The sequence below is a fragment of the Antrostomus carolinensis genome, unplaced genomic scaffold, assembly GCF_000700745.2.
Source record: "Antrostomus carolinensis isolate BGI_N321 unplaced genomic scaffold, ASM70074v2 scaffold11349, whole genome shotgun sequence".
Taxonomy (NCBI): domain Eukaryota; kingdom Metazoa; phylum Chordata; class Aves; order Caprimulgiformes; family Caprimulgidae; genus Antrostomus; species Antrostomus carolinensis.
Genome location: NW_010336443.1, coordinates 5,825 through 24,526, shown reverse-complemented (window position 1 = coordinate 24,526; position 18,702 = coordinate 5,825). Strand labels below are relative to the sequence as shown.

Genomic DNA, 18,702 nt, shown 5'->3' with positions numbered 1-18,702 from the left:
CACAGCACACAAGAACCTCACAGCTTCGTGTGGGAGATGGGCTGATAGTTGTTTGTACACCACGCCACTGAACAAAAGCCCAGATCATTCCTTGCTTAAATGGACACAAAATTTACTTGAACGTTTCAGAAGAAACCACAGAAGGGGACAAAACTCTCTTGATTCAAGATTCAGATGTGTGTGTGTTCTTAATTCAGAAGCAATGTTTATTGTCTAGGATTAATCTAAACTACTCTTGAAACATCAATACTAAGTAAAGCTTTCAAAAGCAATGTAACTGCCTATGTGTAACAAATTACTTTTTTCCAAACATAGTTTTCAAAAATAGCATAAAGAGCTTTTTCCCAAGCAAAGACTCAGAACACTATCTTTTGCTTAGATGCAGAGAAAAAAGCAATGGAAACACTTCTGTCAAGCTTGTATAATGCTAGCAACGGCAAAAGAGTTCATCCTGCTATTATTTCTGGATAGGAACAGAAGAGAGCACAGACGAGTTGCGCACAAGCTCAAACAGCTTGTGCTACTGTTGTTCATCGTTGTAAAATACTGGTAAACAAGTGGCTGTGTTACTTGGAAGTGAGTACTGAACAAATGCCCCCTTAGGAGGTTTGCAGCCACCCTCTCATAAACTGCACTCACTCTTTTAGCTGAGAAGAAAAGCAGTATCTGTGCATAAACACTGCACACTCCTTTGCACAAAGGAAAGGTTGCACATCTCTTTCATTTTCACCAAAAGGCAATTTCATCACTTATATGCACTGCTTTGAATTTAGAGTTGTTTTTTTTTCTTCAGAATGGGATTTTGAAAGCACTGCAATGATACATGTGTATAAATACAAAGAGAGTCTATGCAGTAGCTAGGAATACCGAAACGTCAAGGGGATATTTCCTGGGAAACTGAGGCACTTCTGCAAATCCATCTTAATGGCTTTAAACTCTTTATGCAGCATAATGGCAGTCTATCCTGATGGCAGCTGTGTTTCACTGGGAGATAGTGAAGGTCCTCTAAAGCTTGCAAACTATTAACTTTGTTGAGCAGTTCAGCATTTGCATTGCAGAAAATGGCCAAGGAAAGGAGGAGGTGGTAGAGACTAGGGCTCCAGGCTGCTCCCATGTCCATCAGTCCACTTCAGCGACCCATTTTCTTGCTCACCACTTGCCTGCCTGATACTGAAAAGCCTTTGAGTCAGGCCTGACTCTTGACACATCTTGGATAATGTCCTGTACTGGGGTGACTGCCTCAGTTGACTTGTTAACACTGCTCTACACAAATAAATCAGAACTGGTGACAACACCTAAAAAGAATTCCAGAGACAAGAAAATGAGAAAAATTAGGCACCTCTAAAACAAAAACACTTGTTCTAGCCTACATGCTTACACGCTGTAGTTTACTCAAAAGCCCTTCCAACTCTTACACTAAAACATAAAGGCTCCTAAAACCTGAAACATTTCAGGTTCCCCTTTTTGCTTATGATATTGAGCTTAAAATTCAGATTTCACCAAACAGCAACTTTCAAACCCTTGAAGATACTTCAAGAGAAATACAAGACTTCATGTCTTCTTTTTCCCCTCTAACACCTTTATGATACATCAGTCGATATGTTTTCCACCTCATGGGTGCTGGATCTGCAGATGATGGGGCATTTGGTAAAGCCTCTCTCTAAGGACCCACTGAAGCTGCAGCATGTAAGAGCTCTCCATGAGCCACACTCTTCAAGAAAACCAGAACATGATTCACTACTAACAACTATATTCTTTCAGACACAGAAAAGTCCAATGGTTATTAAAAATGCAAGCTGCTATTTTACAGGGGCCAACAGAAAACAGTTCAAGTGGCTGTTTAGTTGGTGATTTCTCAGAGAAGCACCAGCAACTGCTTGATGTCCCTTCCACCCTAGCAAGTCGCCACTGCACGTACCGCTGCACAGTGTTTAATAGGTGGCAATGAGAAGAGCTTTTAAGTGTAGTTCTCGGAAAAGACGCACGCCTTGTAAGGCCAAAAGGGAGCATCTAAATATCTAGACTACTACAGCACTTTGGAAAAGGCAGGCAAAATCAAACATGCTTTGAGGTTACAGTCAACACCACCACACAGAGGAGAGGAACACCATGTAATTCAAAACAATTGACAAAGGAACCTATGCTCACAGCTTTTATTTCCTCTCCTCTGTGATCTTCTCATCTTCCCACTCTAATACCAAATGACAAAAAATTATGTTCATTTACCAATCTGAAGCTCCATCCCTCCTCCCCTCACTTCTCTCTTGGCCCAACCTCCTTTCTTTACTGCACCGTGCTTGCAAAACTAAAACACAACCATATGTCTTTTGGCAGAGCTGACTCCAAGTCCAGTAGGCATTTTGTTAGCCTTGGACATTCAGCCATGGAACAGATGTGAACACTGTGCTGAATTCCAGGGAGTTTCAAGGAGTCACCAAAAAAGGAGGAAGGAGCACATCATATGGAATAGCAGAACTTCATCTGTTACAACTCAGAAGGATTGCCAAATGCAGCAAACACTTGGAAGTCATCCAACCAAGTCATTCTATTTAAAGCACACATGCCAAAAAAAATAAAAGCAGAGGTTGGTGTCTTCATTTTGACAGACGGAAAACTTGTTCTCCCCATTCCCTCTTCACACCCACTATCACACATTTATTTTAAGTGTTAACACTATCTTCCAAATTTGAAAGTGCAAAGACAGGAAATGTACTGAGCACGGTACATGAGGATAGGAAGTGTGCAGTCTCCTTACAAAGGATTTTCCAGATGGGCTGCAATGGAAAGAGAGTAAAGTGGTGGCATCTGAAAGTGTGGGTAAGGTGACAAGAAGCAAAAGGTCCTGCCACCATCTCAGTGGTACTTATAGGACAGTAAGTCACTATGGACTAAAGAAGTGGACAGATTAATTCCATTTCATTTTAGTTGAATAATTTGGGTACTATGGCAGGTGCACAGGCTTCCAACAAGGCCAAGAGGTAGATTTTCAACTGAGCAGCATTGGAAGTAGCATCTCTGTGAGCAGAGTCTTCTAGTATGAGTGCAGGGCTTTGCTTTACCAATTTTCTTTCTTTGTTTTTACATCATTGTCAAATTTGATCTTAATAGAGTTAACGGCAGATGTGAACTAAACAGCAGTCTCCTGTGCCTGACTAGAGAAATCTGAAAGAAATCTGCTCCTGGAACACGCAGTCTTTCCACAGGATCCCAGCACTGGTGCTCAAAATCTCTAATCACTTCTACAAGTCTCAAGCTAACTTTATTTCCTAAAGCAGAAACACACTTGCATCACCTGGCAGAAAGGCGAGAGAGCCTGATATCTAATGCACATGTGGTAGCACGTGTTAAGGGCATCCTCTGTTCCCAATGAGCAAGAGATACAGCTTTTTTGCAGCTCTGGCCATATGCTCTCACCGCTCTGCACTTAAAATTTTGCACTCTAGAGGTAGCCCCATGCAGCCCTTGGTGGTATCTGCTCTGCTTAACCGCTGAAGCTTGCCAGGGTGTGAGGGCTGCCTGCTGAAACCACAGGTCTGTGGATCTATATGAGAACACACCTGCAATAGATAGGTTCTAAGTTCTCTTTGCCTTTGCACTACACATTTAAAATTTTACATGAATCCAGTATTTCCTACAGGCTTTTTTCCCCCACCATTCATGTTGCAAAGTTGTGAAGGGCTGGAAAGGCACACTGTAGTACAGTCACAGCGGCCACTGCCACATTCCTCACCTTGAAAACCAAGTAGCTTTCAATTGATCCAATACATGAAAAATATGGTTTCTGTGGGTAAAAATTCAAGACGAATGGTTGATGAACAGCAGATGAGGGAAATCAAGTAAGCAAGCAAGCAGGCTTCATTCAGACCCATTAGCACTGAGGGGCTGGAGAGGGAGTCTGATTAAATCTCCTCTAATTAGAGGGGCATTTAAAGGAAAGATAGTGGGTCCTTTGGGAGATGAAGCGATAGAAAATATATAGCTCAGCTTATTTTTTGTGGATTGAATTTACTGATAGCAGGAACAACCGCGTGCTACACTGCCTTCTCTGGGTATCTTTGAGGAAAGAACCAGTAAGCTGGCTTTGGTCCGGGCATAAAAAGGTGTTGAAGAAGCCAGCACAGAAGCTGGATTCATCCTCATGGAAACACAGGTCTGAAGACCTGGAAAAAATAAATAAATTAAGAAATAAAGAAGAAATAAAGGTTAAGCTGGGGGTAGTTTCCAATGGAATGCCACAAAAAGTTTCTATACATGAGGTAAAGCAAAGATATCACATGGGGAAACAGAAAAATTTATTAAGTGCTCGTATCACCTTGCAAAATAATTAAAAAAAAAAAGTAGATTGAGGAAAAAACAATACAAACCCATTTGTTAGGTAACTTAAGAAAGACACTGACATTAAGTGCACATTGCCCCAAACAAAAGAGTAATCAAGCACATGTTGTGGTAGCAATTCAATAAATCCACAGAAATAATATCCTGTATTCAGAACTGTAAACAGTTCTGGTAAGTGCAGGGTCCCATGGGATGCAGAAGGGATGCAAAGGGTATTTCAAAGCAATAGAACAATCAAGTGAATAACCTACATATCTATTACATTCAAATGGAGAATTTTTCATTGGACAGTTTCTTTTTTTAACCAATTGTTTAGAGATGATGGCAAGTCAAAAGAAAAATTTAGAGATTCTTAAAACTCCAATGCACAAAAGTATTAAGACCAAACAGCAATTATAAAGATGTCTCCAGAGTAGTGCATGAAACAGACACACCTTGATAGACAACAGTCACCTTCTTACCTTTAAAATAAAATTGTGTTAAATTCTCAGAATTGCCTAAAGAAATGAAGTTTTCCTTCCAAAAGGCACAGGTTTCTACTTGCTTAAATATGAAAAACGTCCTTTAAGTTACTTCATGCTTTGTTTAATTTGAAACTACAAAGCCCGGTGATATAATATAACCTCTCTACAGCTGAACAGTGCAAGGTTAATTCAGTTTCCTTAGAAGAGTGGAAGCTGTATTAGCATAGCACATAGAAGAAAGGTGAAGCTGTTTTTAATGAATATAAATCAAAAGCCAACAATTTGTATAAAATAGATAAAGGCAGCAAATGGACATCAAAGCAGTATCTACAGTCAGCAGATGTAATAACGATGTTTTAAGTATATAAGGGGCTTTAAATGTATTAGAAGCAAAAGAAATCCAAACAATACTAGCAATATAGCTTTGAAAGAAAATGATGGAGTTGTGAAAAGGAACTTCACTGAATATATAAATGAAAATATTAAGTAGGTGTGGAGAGAGGGCCTCTATGCCTGGGAACTGCAAAACACTGTCTGCAGTTCCGGGTGCACAAATTAAGAAGGAGTTCAAACTGGAGGGGGCTCAGAAGACCCACAAGAAAAATAACAAGACTGGAAGATGTGTTTCATGGCAAAGGGAATCAGGAAGCTCAGTGTGACAACAGCTTAAATCCAAAGATTTAGAAGTGATAGAAATCGAGAAGAGTCAGTCTAGTTGTCATTATAACAAGCTATTCAAGCTGGGTGGCAAAGGCTAAGTAACCTCCAGAGCCAGTCAGGAGCTGAAGCCAGTCAGTTTTAGACAGGAAATTCACGTTCCCCATCACTAGTCATTTTTAGTCTGAAAAGAAATAGTTTTCTGAAAAAAGATGTTTTCAGACAGTGGTTCTCCACCTGATCAGACTGCAGCCTGTCCTTGACTCACATCGCTGAGCTGAAATCGCTACAGAGCTGTTATGGCTTTGCTGTCCTTGTATCAGTCTCCTGAGCAGCCAGGGGCTGCAGTGTGCCAGCAGTGCCCACAGGTCAGGCAAGGATGAGAGCCCCTGCTGACCCTAACCTGAGCATCCCAACTCCAAAGGCTCTACACCCGCGCAGATCAGGCATCTGGACTTCAGAAAGCAAGATCTTATATTTTTGTCCAGTATTAATACATAATGATATATAACCCCACCCATGTTGTTTCTGTGTGTGCTTTTAAGCACATATAATAAAATCTGGTACGTAAATAAAGTGGTAGACTGTTTCGATATCAAATATACTAATTTAAATTGTCAGTATTTTCATAGTAAAGTCCTGTTCAACTCCTTGGAAGAGATCTGAAAGCCCAGTGATTTGTGAGACCATGGCATTTGTGCTGTCTGTGCTCTATCCTGAGCATGAGGAAGGGCTCCGCTCCTCCTTCAGCCCCCAGCTTTCTTTAGTACCTCTCAACGGGTGATCTCAAACGCTTTAACTAGTATCAATTAATTACATTTCAAATTGCCCCTAAGAGAGACAGATGTGATTATCCCCCTCTGTCATTACACCCAAGGTTAAATGGAGTCAGGAAGAGGTTAAGTGACTCTCAGGGTTCACGATCCTGCTTGACAGGGAGCAGGGCTGCAAGGTGCTATCTCCATTCGTTGAACTGTAAAACCATCGAGGCCTCAGAATGCAGCAGGATGGAGCCCTCAGCATGTAAAGTGCAGAGCAGGGAATGACTTTCCAATTCCCTGTCTCTGCTTGAAATCATCACCATCTAAATAACAGGGGTAGACAGTGCCCTCCGTTATTGTTTTTTAAATGACTGCAATTCTAAGCAAGTGAAAGCAGCACATTGCACAGCTATCAAAGCAAACCCGGGAGCTTGTAGACTGCAGAGTAAAGCAAAGCCTGTTTCCACTTCAAGAGTTACAAGTGATTAACTAGAATTAAAACAAGAATATTATTTGGTCAATCAAGGAAAGACAGGCCACAGACAGTAATTGCAGAGATAAGAGATGAAAATGGGTATACTGCTTAAACCAACACAACCCGTGTAGCTACTGAAGTTATTGAATCCACAGGCAGATTTGAGAAAGGCATTTGGAGATGTTACTAAAAGGTTAATTTGCTTTTGTTCCACCAGTAGAGAACTGGAGGGCCTTTTAATTGAATATCTGGAACCCAAGCTCATTTTATGACATGACCTGACAAATAGCATAATCATATTTCCAAGACACAAAATATTAGTAATTGAAAGGACAGGGATTTGTCCTTTGATTTGAAAAAGGTCGTGAGGTTTTCAGTTAAGCATCAGGTCAACCAGGGCTTGCCTTGGTTCTCTTAACAACGACAGGCAACCTACTGCTAATTTCACAGCCTGCTGGTGAGTTTTGTTGGTTTTTTTCCAAGCTATGTGAACTCTTTATTTTGTAGCACTTTGGGTATATACAGAGGAGATGAGAGATACAAAAAACCAAATCTTTGGAAACCACAGCCTTAGGCATGAACAATTGCAATGGCAGCAACAAGTCATCAAAACAGGACAAATTGCAAAGGTGAGAAGAGGAGAAAGATTCAGCATAGAACTCCTGGATTGTTTTATCCACTATAAAATGCAAGGATAAGACCAACTGCAGCAAATTACAAATGACATGACAGTACTTGGCATTTGGCAACAAGCAATCCTTTAAGACAGAAAGCTGTACAGCAAGCCACCTCTGGACAGAAAGGGTTAAAGAGCAATAGTTATACCTAGAACAAAACCTAAGTGTCAGTTCCATCAGACCTGGATTTTTCAGATAAATGGCATCGCTGGCCCGTGTGACACAAATGAAGCTGGTAACAGTGGTTAACCAAGTCAGCATCAGCCTTGGTTAACTGCAAACACAGTTAAACAGCAAACAAAATCCTTTTGCCATCTAACATGCCAGTGGATACAACTGGTAATCAGAAGATAAACTGCTCTGAGTTAGCAGCGGTCTGGCAGAGTGCTGGGGGAGGCATCATTGAATTACACCTGCGCTAAGTGAGGTTCAAAAGCAGCCCCTGTTATGGTAACATTGCATCTCCAGAAAAAGCATCTGTTTTATTGGAAATGGGTTTGATGACAATGCATAAGCATGGGTGCAATATTCCTAGTTAAATATCTCCTAACGTACCCCACACAGGCTTTATGTGGCATTGCACCAACACACAGCTGCGTGTCTGTGTAGAGAGAATTTCCCAGGGCAAGGGCATGCATTTCCTTTCTCTCCCCCTTCTCACAAGCCTGAGCTGCTTATATACAGGTAATATTCTTCACATCAATTCAAGCAGCTGCAACATTTTAGGGTTACAACAGATTTAAAGCATGAGTGCTGTTTTACAAAACCAAGGGAGCTGGATCACCCCAACAAATTTAAGTCTAATGCCACAGCTCCTCACAGCCACCTCCAAGCGCTCCCGTCATGGCTACATGCCGTTCTGTGAAGTGCCTCAACTTCTGAGTTCAGAGCAGTTAAAACTCTTCTCTCAGCGCTAATTAATATCCTCAACACAAACAGCATGGCTCAGAGCAGTTCTGACAGCCTGATTGCAGAGACTACTCTATAAATTCACCCTTTATCAAAACCAGCCTGTTACTGGGCTCTGTGGCATCAGCACTATTCACACCAACAGGAACGCACCTTGCTAACGCGAGCCTGTAGCAAGAGCACCACTAATGCACGAGAGAAGCCAGTTAGTGGCAGAGCTAACATATCAAAATTCTGCAGTGCCAGCCCACGCAGGATTTAAAGCCTCATTATCAGAGGGTCCAGACCTCACTTCTGCCTCAGTCAACAACCAGAAAATCCTTCCTGCAAGGGTTTTTGCCTTGAAATGGATTCTTTCTGTTCAGCACGTTTTTAATAATTTTTTGATAGCTTAAGCTTCATTTACAAACATATACATTTTGTTCAGGCTTTTTGACACAGCCTCCTAATGAAAACTTAACAAGATGTGCTTGCAAGCAACAGGAAAACCCCTTGGTGGGAGCCATTCTGAGGCCATCACAGGACACTGAACTAATCTGTGCTGCTGTTTTTCTCAGTGCATCTGGACCCATTAACTCAACTGTTGAGTATTTTAGCCCCCTCTGTGTATCCTTCACACAGAACTATGCCACTCAGGTCTGCTCAGCACTGACACCCGGATTGGACATCCCAGGCCCAGCAGCCACAGGCTGAAGTCTCACAGTCAGTCAAAATTGTGGTGTTTTGCTACAGCCGTCCAGCTTAGCCAGAACACGACGTTATCTCACCAAACCTTCCTGTGCAAGGCAGAGATACGGTGCAACCAGCTTTGTCCCAGCTTACTTCAAAAAGGGAGGGATGAAAAGGAAACATTACTGCTTTCTTAAGAACACCTTTTTGATGACAGCTTGGGTCCCACAAGCAAGCTAGCAGGGCTGGAGGAGCAGACTGGTCCCAGCTGTTAATCACAGTTAATAGCCAAACCATGGTCTGCACGCACTCTGCACACAGTGCAACCCGCTCCGGCGAGGACTCTCAGCTATGTGCTTTATTGTCGGTGTGTATTCCTCGATGTGTAACTTGGGACAGAAGAAAATGGGCAGTTTTTATTGTGAAAGGTTGGAGAAGGAGCACACCAGGATACAGAATAATTAATATGTTGAACAAAGCCAGCGGGCAAAATTAATGCAAGTTTGCTTTAGCTCTCAGAATTTGATGCTGAGGAAACACAGCCCACAGAGGTGGGCAGGACTGATTTAGTCAGAGCTGAAAAAACAAATTCCCTATCTGATTTCTTACTGCTGAAGAAATGCCTATCTGATTTCTTACTGATGGCTAGGAGATGAGCCATCAGATAGTGATGTCAAGATTCCTGCTTGATTTGGAAGCCAAAGAACTTTTTTTGTTTACAACAGAACAATACCCAGGTACCATCTCCCTCCCACTAACAGCTCAGAACAACATCCAGCCTTTTAATGGCTCAAACACCATCCCAAAGTCTTCTGTGATTTTATTAGGTGCAACACAGATTAAGCACTCATTCACTTCTTCCAGTCCTGAAAGAAAAACTCTACAAAAAATTTAAGTGAAGAGCCAAGGAGGCTGATATCTCTTAATTGCACATCCTCTTGTCACAGCACAGCCACTTACTCCATACAAAAATACCTCATTAAAATCATCCTCAGTACAATTTATTTCTGGGTGTTCTTTGGGTAACCCCTGTGGGTCAGGCTTCACCAGAAAATAACTTTTTCCAGCTGACAAAAATAATTTCCACTGAAGTGAAAGTTTCACTGCAGAACAGAGAACCAGAAATCAGCTCCCAGCAAAGTATTTATTAAAAATACCCATTCTGCAAACCTTGTTGAGTCCCACAAATTGAGGCCATTTGGTGAGTTAATAACATTGGCAACTGCCACCCTTACAAACCATTAAAAGGGAGCATTTTCCCCCTATTATTTCTGATTGGTGCTGAAAGTCTTTATTTTTTTAAGTATGCTTATTACGTTGTGTTTTTACAAAAGTAGGAACTGAATGAATTTGCTTAGTGCTGAGCCATTCCACTAAAAGTGACTGATCGAAAAAATAAATGCCACCCCTGCCCCCAGTCTGGGCCTGTTAATGACTCGTCTATTATATATAATTCCTGTTTCTGACACATTTGATTCATTTGTAGTCTCTTTGTTGGCAGTAATCTCGATAAAAAAATGATACAAATGTGTTTTCATGTGTTGGTCTCTCATTCTTATGAGGCACAAGTGGAAAGCTTCTGTTTCTGTGTAAGAGTTAGTAGAGGGTGTTATTAAGCCTTTCCTATTTAGAGAAAATCAGAACTCAACAGGAAGGCTAAAAAAAAAAAACCAAACCCAAACCAAAACAAAAAACCCCACTGCGTATTTAAAAACTCCAAGTTACTATTCCTAGAAACACAGTATTGCTGTAGTTGAAGGCACTTCTGGAGATCATCTAGTCTAACTCCCCTGCTCAAAACAGAGTCAACCAGAACAGGTTGCCCAGCACTGTGTCCACCTGAGCTCTGAATATCTCCAAGGATAGAAACTCCACACCCTCTCTGGTCAACCTGTTACAGTGTTCAACCACCTACACAGCAAAAAACAAACACAAAAACCCAAACAAACAAAACCCCCCCACTTCTCTCATGTGTAAGCAAAATTTCCTGTGTTTCAACCTGTGCCCACTGCCTCTTGACCTGTCCCTGGGCACTGCAGAGAAGAGTCTGGCTCTGTCCTCTTTACCACCCAACATTAGGCACTTACACATCCTGAAAAGATCCTCCTGAGCCTCCTCTTCTCCAGGCTCAACAGTTCCAGCTCTCTCTCAGCCTCCCCTCGTATGCCAGATGTGTCTCACCAGTGCTGAGTAGAGGGGAAGGATCAGCTCCCTTGACCTGCCAGTGATGCTCTGCTTAGTGCAATCAAGGATGCCCACCTACAGAGTCTGTGTCCTCAGCTCTGAATTCAGAAAACACCTAGCATAAATTTGAGGGAGCATCACCCAAGAAGAGCTAAAAGTTGACAGTCACATCACCAAATTATGACACCAAAAAGGCACAATAAATCCCAGGGATGAACAAGGCAAAAGATGGAACCGTGTGAGTTTTAATTAGAGAATGTGATGGCCATTAATTTGGTATGGGTCTTTGCACTGGCTCAACAACAAATTCCATGTAGGACTCCAACGGCTTCTGCAGACAGAAGTTTTGGTTAAAAACACAATACACTCCTCAAGAACCATCTGCATCTCCCTACTTCAATGATAAATGCTCACCTAGCTTCAATCATTTTTTTTCATTAATTCAGTTTGAGTAATGCAGCAAAAACGTCTCCAACTGAGAAGACATGTTATTTACTGGCACTTTGTTGCCCTTTGTGATTCTGACAACTAATCACAACCAACTGCTTCTATTTTGCACAGTTTTCAGCGCTATATAGTAGGAGGAGGTTAAAATTTAATGCATTGGCAAAGTCAAATCTCAATTATCTGGGATAACGGAGTGGAGAGAGCACATAAAAGTAGAAATGCAGATAAAACACATTCAGATAAGCTATACGAACAAACGGTGAGAACATAACAAAGAAGAAAGCAAAGTCAGTGTGTTGATCCCAGAAGAGGCACTGATGCAAACTGGTCAGTGAGATGCTAGGCATTTAATGCTGCGAGTCTTGAAACAAGCTCTGGATGTAGACCATGGACATGCAGCTAATGTACTTCTGGCCACAGCTGGGTAGGCACTGCAGTCTAACTGGGCTAGACTGGATCTATTCTTGTCCATTTGGCTTACTTCCCAATTTGGTCCACAGCCTTCCAAGTCCCGATCACCCACGTACCAGGCTATGTGTGTACATCAATGTGGTAGTTTCACTGGGCTTTCACAACCATACTCAGATTAGTTGTCTCCTCTCCCCATTTCTGGATGAAGTCAAGAAGCTCCAAAAGGAAACCTGGAGTAGTTGATGGTATCCAGTACTCCAAGGACTGGTCTATGGAGATAATGTAGACACAGATCCCATAAGCCCTCCCAAAAAGCCTCTCAAATGCTGGTACAATAAGCCTACTGCTTTCAAATGCTCCTCAAACCCCTCACGGCAGTCCCCAAGACACAACACACACCTGGGGCATCATGGTTCTCTACAGCAGACTGTATCATTGTCCTCTTATTTTAGGCATTTTTAATTCAGAGACAAGAGAATGGGATGACAACCACCTTAGGACCACAAGAACCCCACAAGGGTCCAGAGAAAAGTCAGGCCAGGTGCTGTGCAGCACAGAACCCAGCAGCCTGCTCCAAGTGCTAGTCCTAAGAAGCACTGACAAGTACTAGCCTGCACTACAAGACTGTGTGGCAGAGGGTATGGACCTACCCAATGGACATCTGGATGAAGATCAGGTCCAAGGCAGTTATTGACACAAGTAGCTTTAGCTTTTCTGCAGCTAGCACTTTTGCCCCAAGTCAGTACTGGGGACCTGCCCCTACTGCTGCCTCCTGCCCCAAATCAGTCATGACAGTGCACAGAGATGCCACTGGGGAGGAATGGGAATGTGAAATCAAGAACATAACTCTCTATGGGTGTCAAGGCCACAGGAGGGGATTTTGTTCCTAGTAATTTCAAGAATTTTGATTCTGATTCTCAGTCCTTAAAATATTCCACAGGCACCAGGAATAACCTTTACCCTTCACCCACATTCAGGGTGATAGAGTAATGAGTTCCCCATCTTTTCCATGTGGACGTAGCAGTCTTCTCTTCCGGAGCTAAATCACTGTGAAGCACCATTCAGTACCACTACAGCACTGCTCAGCTCAGGCCAGAGTTATCAGCACAGCAGCAGATTGATGGTTATCCTATGCATATTAAATAATTTGGGCTGGAAGCTGCCACAGAAAAGCCAGGTCTTATTTTAATTTGCACATAAGATATAGATCTGTAGCCTTTGCCTAAAGGTTTGTCACTCTAGCTGAAAGCTTTACAAAGGTCAGAATATTCAACTTTACGCTTTAAATTCTAATGACAGATGAGAGATACATTTCTTAGCATAAATATTTATATATAAACATACTTTATATATGCATGTATACACACACCCCCAATCTTAAAATATCTCAGCATATGTGTAAGTGTAACAAATACTGTCATAGAGTCACAAGTGAATGGAGCAACATACCGTGAGTCTGCACTGACCTACGATGTGGAGCTGAATAGAAAAAGAAAATTATTTGAGATAATGGGGCTGGCAATTTTAGCAGTGTTCCTTCTGCACTAAAATAAGCAATTTATGACTAATTGGCAATGTAAGCTCCAAGAAGTCTCAAGATTGAGAAAACAGTAAACAAAAGATAATCTATCAAATTTAGCAGGAGGCATATTATCACTGCAGAAAAGCAGAAAAATAGAATGATTTGTACCATTCTATTGCATTAAAGATTATTTCACAGAAACCAGGGATTTAAAATACTCATCTGCTACTTCCCCCTGCACCCAGCAAAGGGCAGGCTCGTTGCACTCCTTTTGTGCGCCTGCTTTCTGCTTTGCCCACAGACACTTCCACATTTAGAGAGAGCAAATCTGACAAATCAGAAACTGTGCATGACACACCTGCTGACAACACAACAGCAACACTGACTGTCTTAGACGTCACAGGAAGGCCAGAAGTGGTTCCAGTCAACAACCTCTGTCCCATATATAGGTGGTCTCACATAGCACTGTGTCCAAAATAGCGCAAGAAGAACGTGTCTGAAGGGCAGCCTCAAAGGACCCAATAGTCTTACAACATGCAAGTCCTGTTTGTACAGACAGGGCAAGGCTGATCTTTATTCACTGCTCCTGGTGAATAGGGTAGAAGTCAACCCACAAACAACAGTATCATAATTAGCCCATCAGGCAAGTTGCCTCATGCTTTCAGCCCTGACAGCTACACACTCATTGCACAGTGTCTTTGCTTTAAACGTGGCCTTAAAAAAGACCAAGCATGTAAGTGCCTTAAAAAGATGAAGCTAAAAACCAAAGGGAAATAAATCTCTCTCTTCCACAGAAAGTCAATCATCAGGTAAAGAGAACTCAAGAGACTGTGAACTCCTGAATCTTACCATGTGATCATTTGATTTTAAAGTTATGGCTTGCTCGGTCCATGAATCAGAAATTCCTGGCACATGGGCAATTTTCAGTCAATAGGTGGTGGGAACTGGAGTTGAGAAAGGATTAAGTCCCCTTCCCTTTTCTTTTACAACCTTCCAGAAATCTCCCTTCTGAATTGCACCCCTCCCTTCTCCCACATCCCACATCCAGCAGGGCTTCGTGGGAGCCCAAAGGCATTCATGTTTAATTCTCTAACAGAAAACCAAATAAGGGGTTGCCTGATTAAACATTAAGAACCTGAGCTTTTTCTCTCTTTCTGGAAAACACCTTCAGTTTAATGGGAACAAGTTCGTAACTGCTTATCTGAAGGCTACCCATGAACTGCAGGACTGGCCACGTGGTAATGAAGAATTTTTCTTTTATCTCGGGGGGTTGAGTCATGGTGCTATAAAAGCAAGCTAATACTATCTCATATTAAGTGCCAGGATTATCTTCTCCCTCTGGCAGACCCCTCAAAAGTTAAAAATTTGTATCAAGTCTGACTGTCTCTGGGACAACACTGGAAAACAGAAGTCTCTTTCATTCACCTAGCTTATAAAGGGCCTGATTCAAAACTTCTTTAGAAATATTCTCAGGAGCTTCAAAGAGAAAGCATGCATATGATGCACGCAAAACAATCTGGGAGGAGGAAGCTATGCCCATATTCCCAGTGGAAATTTAAATGTAGATTTATTAGAGACAAAATTTATTCCATTGAAATTTGTTCTCAGCCTCTGGGGACTGATTCCTCCTACATCACCGTATCGATTTCACTACTGAAGTGCTGCACTAATGAGTCAGGCTCTCCACGTCCATTGTGCTACTACAAAGGATCACATTTTGCTATATGGACCATAAAATGCAGCAGAGGAAAATCAATCTGTTTTGGTTTTGTACCCCTGCCTGCTTTGCTGTCTGCATTAACGCAGTAACTCTTTAAATAAACACTCCATACTGTTTTGTTTCCATTGATAAAGACACCAACGATGGTGTCAATGATGGTCCCATGGAGTTATATTCAGAATCAGCTCTTTACCCTTAAATGTCTAGGGAGAGCGAGGGCATTTAATTCAGGATATCATAAACTGTAAGGTTTATATAAAACCCATCCTTGTAGAGAGGTATTTACTTACATGGTGCATAGAACATGACAAGGGTGTGCTTCTTCTTCTTCAAGGACTCCCTGAAGTCTTCTCCAGCAAGGTGGATAACACTAGTCTGTTTTTCTTCCCATGCAGGCTCAGGTGGAGGTGGAGCCTCAGGACTAGAAAGAAAAGGAAATGAGATTGTTTTGAAAATGTTTCCGGAAGGAGGCAAAGGGCCATCATGTCCTGGTCATAACTACCATGAGAGAACTGAGGTTGAACAATCCTTTGGGATGCCCGTGCAGTAGGAAAATATTTCCAACACAGATAATAACAACAAAGCAGCAAGTTAATCTCTGTAACTCAATAAAAATGTAATTTAAGTGATCATACTCAAGGCATATGAGTAGGAATGCAGAATAAAGATTTCCTACAATGCATTCAACATCTAGGTGGAAAGAACACTGCTCCTGTATCACTGTGTCATCCATAGGCATGAATTGAGAAGAACAGCAAGCAGGTGGAATCAAAAGGCAACCAATATAGAACAGCATCTTCCATTCAAACATCCTTCTTGTACTCTTTATCGCTATCATGCAAACTTCTATAAAGAATTTCGTGACCTTCTCTTGAATTCAGATATTAAAGCCAGGATGCAATAATCAGCATCGTTCTACTTGGAAGACTGGAGGTGACTGAACTGGAATATTTTACCTTGATAAAGAGAATGTCAGGTTTCAATTATGACTGCACATACTGACTAGATCAGAGCAATCCTGCACATCTAGAGCGCCTCTAACAAAACTTCTGCTATTCACCAGCTCACAGACTTCTCTCAGACTCATTAAATTCATTTTTCCTGCTGTATCTTAAATAGTGATTACTTATATAAAATCATCAGAATGGTGCCACAGTATAAAGACCTTCATCTGTCGCCTTGGTAATAAATTAGCTTTTCAGATTTTTCTGTCACTTTGAATGACACCATTTTAAGTTGTATCAGGTACATAAAAATCAAGTAGAGGAAAAATTTGATTTTTAAAGTCCTACTCAAGGTCACTTGGTGGACATCCATCCTATTTCCATCAATACTGATTTGCCAGTGGTTAGCAAAAGAACTAGGGCAGCTGGTCTGAATTTTCACACGAAGACAGTTGGTGTGAACTATCATCGATTACAGTTACAGTCAGAGGTGTGACTTTATCTCAAACAGACCTCCCCACGCTGACCTGAAATAAGCTACCCAAATGCTGGTAACAGCTTAGTGTGGCAGCACAGACTACAGACACCACAGACAGACTGGACCAGAGACAAAACTTGTACGGTTCCAACTAGACCAACTCACTGGGACAGGTTTTCCCAAGACGTGCTTTCATTGCCAGCCTGCACCCTAGATGCATCCCTATTTCCACCAACTTCAGTGGAGCTGTGAACAAGTTTAGACCAAGTCAGCAACAAAGATCTTACTCTGTTGCCTCTCTAGTTGGGAGAGCACCTAGCAGTTAAGAGCAGGAGACAAGAAGTCTAGGTTTCCCCTGTGCTGCTGACTACTTGAGGCTGCAGACAAGTGTTCCAGACACACCTTGGGATCCAAAAGGGATTAACACCCCTTCCCTCCTCCCCATTGCTTATTTATCTGCCAATATGTATAGGAAGTGTCAGTCTCAGTGTTTAACTCAATACAAATTACCTAGCACTCAATATACTCCAGTAAACTGGTGAAACGAGGACAGTGACTTAACATTCAGTATTGACACAGCAGCCTGGAGCCTGAGTATGCAGGGAGGCCAGGGAGTACTGTGTCTAAACGTAAAATACAGATAAAACTTTCCAGCATGCGACAAAGATGCTGCCAGGCCATATCTATTACCTCATTTGAAGCACTCAGAAGTGTAATTTAAAAAGAAAAAAAAAAAAAAAGCAAAACACCAAAACAAAACACTACCAGTCCACACAATTCCCCCCCACCTCCCCAACCAAATAAGAGGGGAAATATTAAAATTACATTCCTCATGCCAATTGCACTTAACAGTTAAATGATTTAAAAACTTCACAAAACACCAACAGGCTTTTCTCCCATTGAATAATGCAGAAAATATCTCGGGCTTACAGTACTTAAAGGAAATGCATCTTTTATTACAGAACACTTATAGAGAGAACTGTACCAGCAATTTACTTCTTTGAAATGAAATTATTTTCATCACATATCAAACCTAATTCTGCTTATTTTAGCACCCCACCCAAGAAAAGTTGGGAAGTGCAGACAAAGGTGCTGGTCTTGTTGGTCTTGCTAGCTTTCCTTCAGCCCCACGTAGCTGGTATTCTAAGCATTGGCTCTGAAATGCTGGAAAGAGAGAAGTACAACTGCAGAAATTCAGTTACTAACAATGAAATCTGCTGCTTAGTATAAAGAGGGAACAACAAATGTTCTGTTTATTTTTCAGAGCCATTGCTATTCCTTCTCTAGTGAGAGGTTTAGGGTATATTTGAAAAATATTTATTTTGGGAAAGAATTACTGGGACAACTATGAAAAACCCCGCAGCAAATAAAGGATTTGGTGTATTAAGAGCCCATAATTAACATACAAGTTTGTATGGCTTTGAATACTGGAATTCAATTTGGTTTTGTTAGCAAGGGATTTAGGCAGTCGATGAAGCTAGGTTTAAGATTTACTTCCTCACCAGAGCAACCATCAGGAGCCAGCAACCAGGAACCTGAATACTATCTCGAACCCTCAAAACTTACTTTAGCAGCCAGTCGATGATCTTCTTCTTTGTTCTGAGGTGTGGCAGAGTGTATTTCTCTTCTCCATCCTTAAAATACTTCAAAGTAGGAAACCCTGAGATGTGATATCTTTCTGCCAGCGCCTTGTTGACGGTAGCATCAACTGCTGCAAGGACACCTGGACTCTAAAAACAGAGACCACTAACTGTAAATCCCAGCAACATACACATACTCCTTTGTCAGGAAACAGTGGACTTGGGAGCAATCACTCATGATCTAGGTGCCTTCACTTTCTCGGGGTACTCACAGACACACAGAAAGACACAGAGGACTGATGCAAACCCAGGAAGGGACATCTTGTGGACCAAATGTAAGCAGTGTTACCTGTTCTCCCATTTCTGACAGGATTTCTTGTTTTTAATTCACTTTATAATGTTTAAGAGCTGTTCCCAGGAATGGCACTTCCTCCCACAAATCCCAGTTTCTCCCAGAAGAAGCAAGTAT

At 41.7% G+C, this 18,702-nt stretch overlaps 1 protein-coding gene across 1 annotated transcript in view; it reads right to left on the bottom strand.

Annotated features, from left to right (window-relative positions):
* LOC104530310 (protein disulfide-isomerase A5-like) overlaps positions 1-18,702 on the bottom strand; it is a gene marked incomplete at its 5' end in the record, with an annotated part of 32,481 nt that overhangs the window by 12,984 nt on the left and 795 nt on the right. Inside the window, 2 exons of the mRNA XM_010174855.1 lie at positions 15,522-15,652; positions 18,220-18,383. Of these exons, the coding sequence (XP_010173157.1) occupies positions 15,522-15,652; positions 18,220-18,383 (295 nt within the window). The remainder of the gene's footprint in view (positions 1-15,521; positions 15,653-18,219; positions 18,384-18,702) is intronic.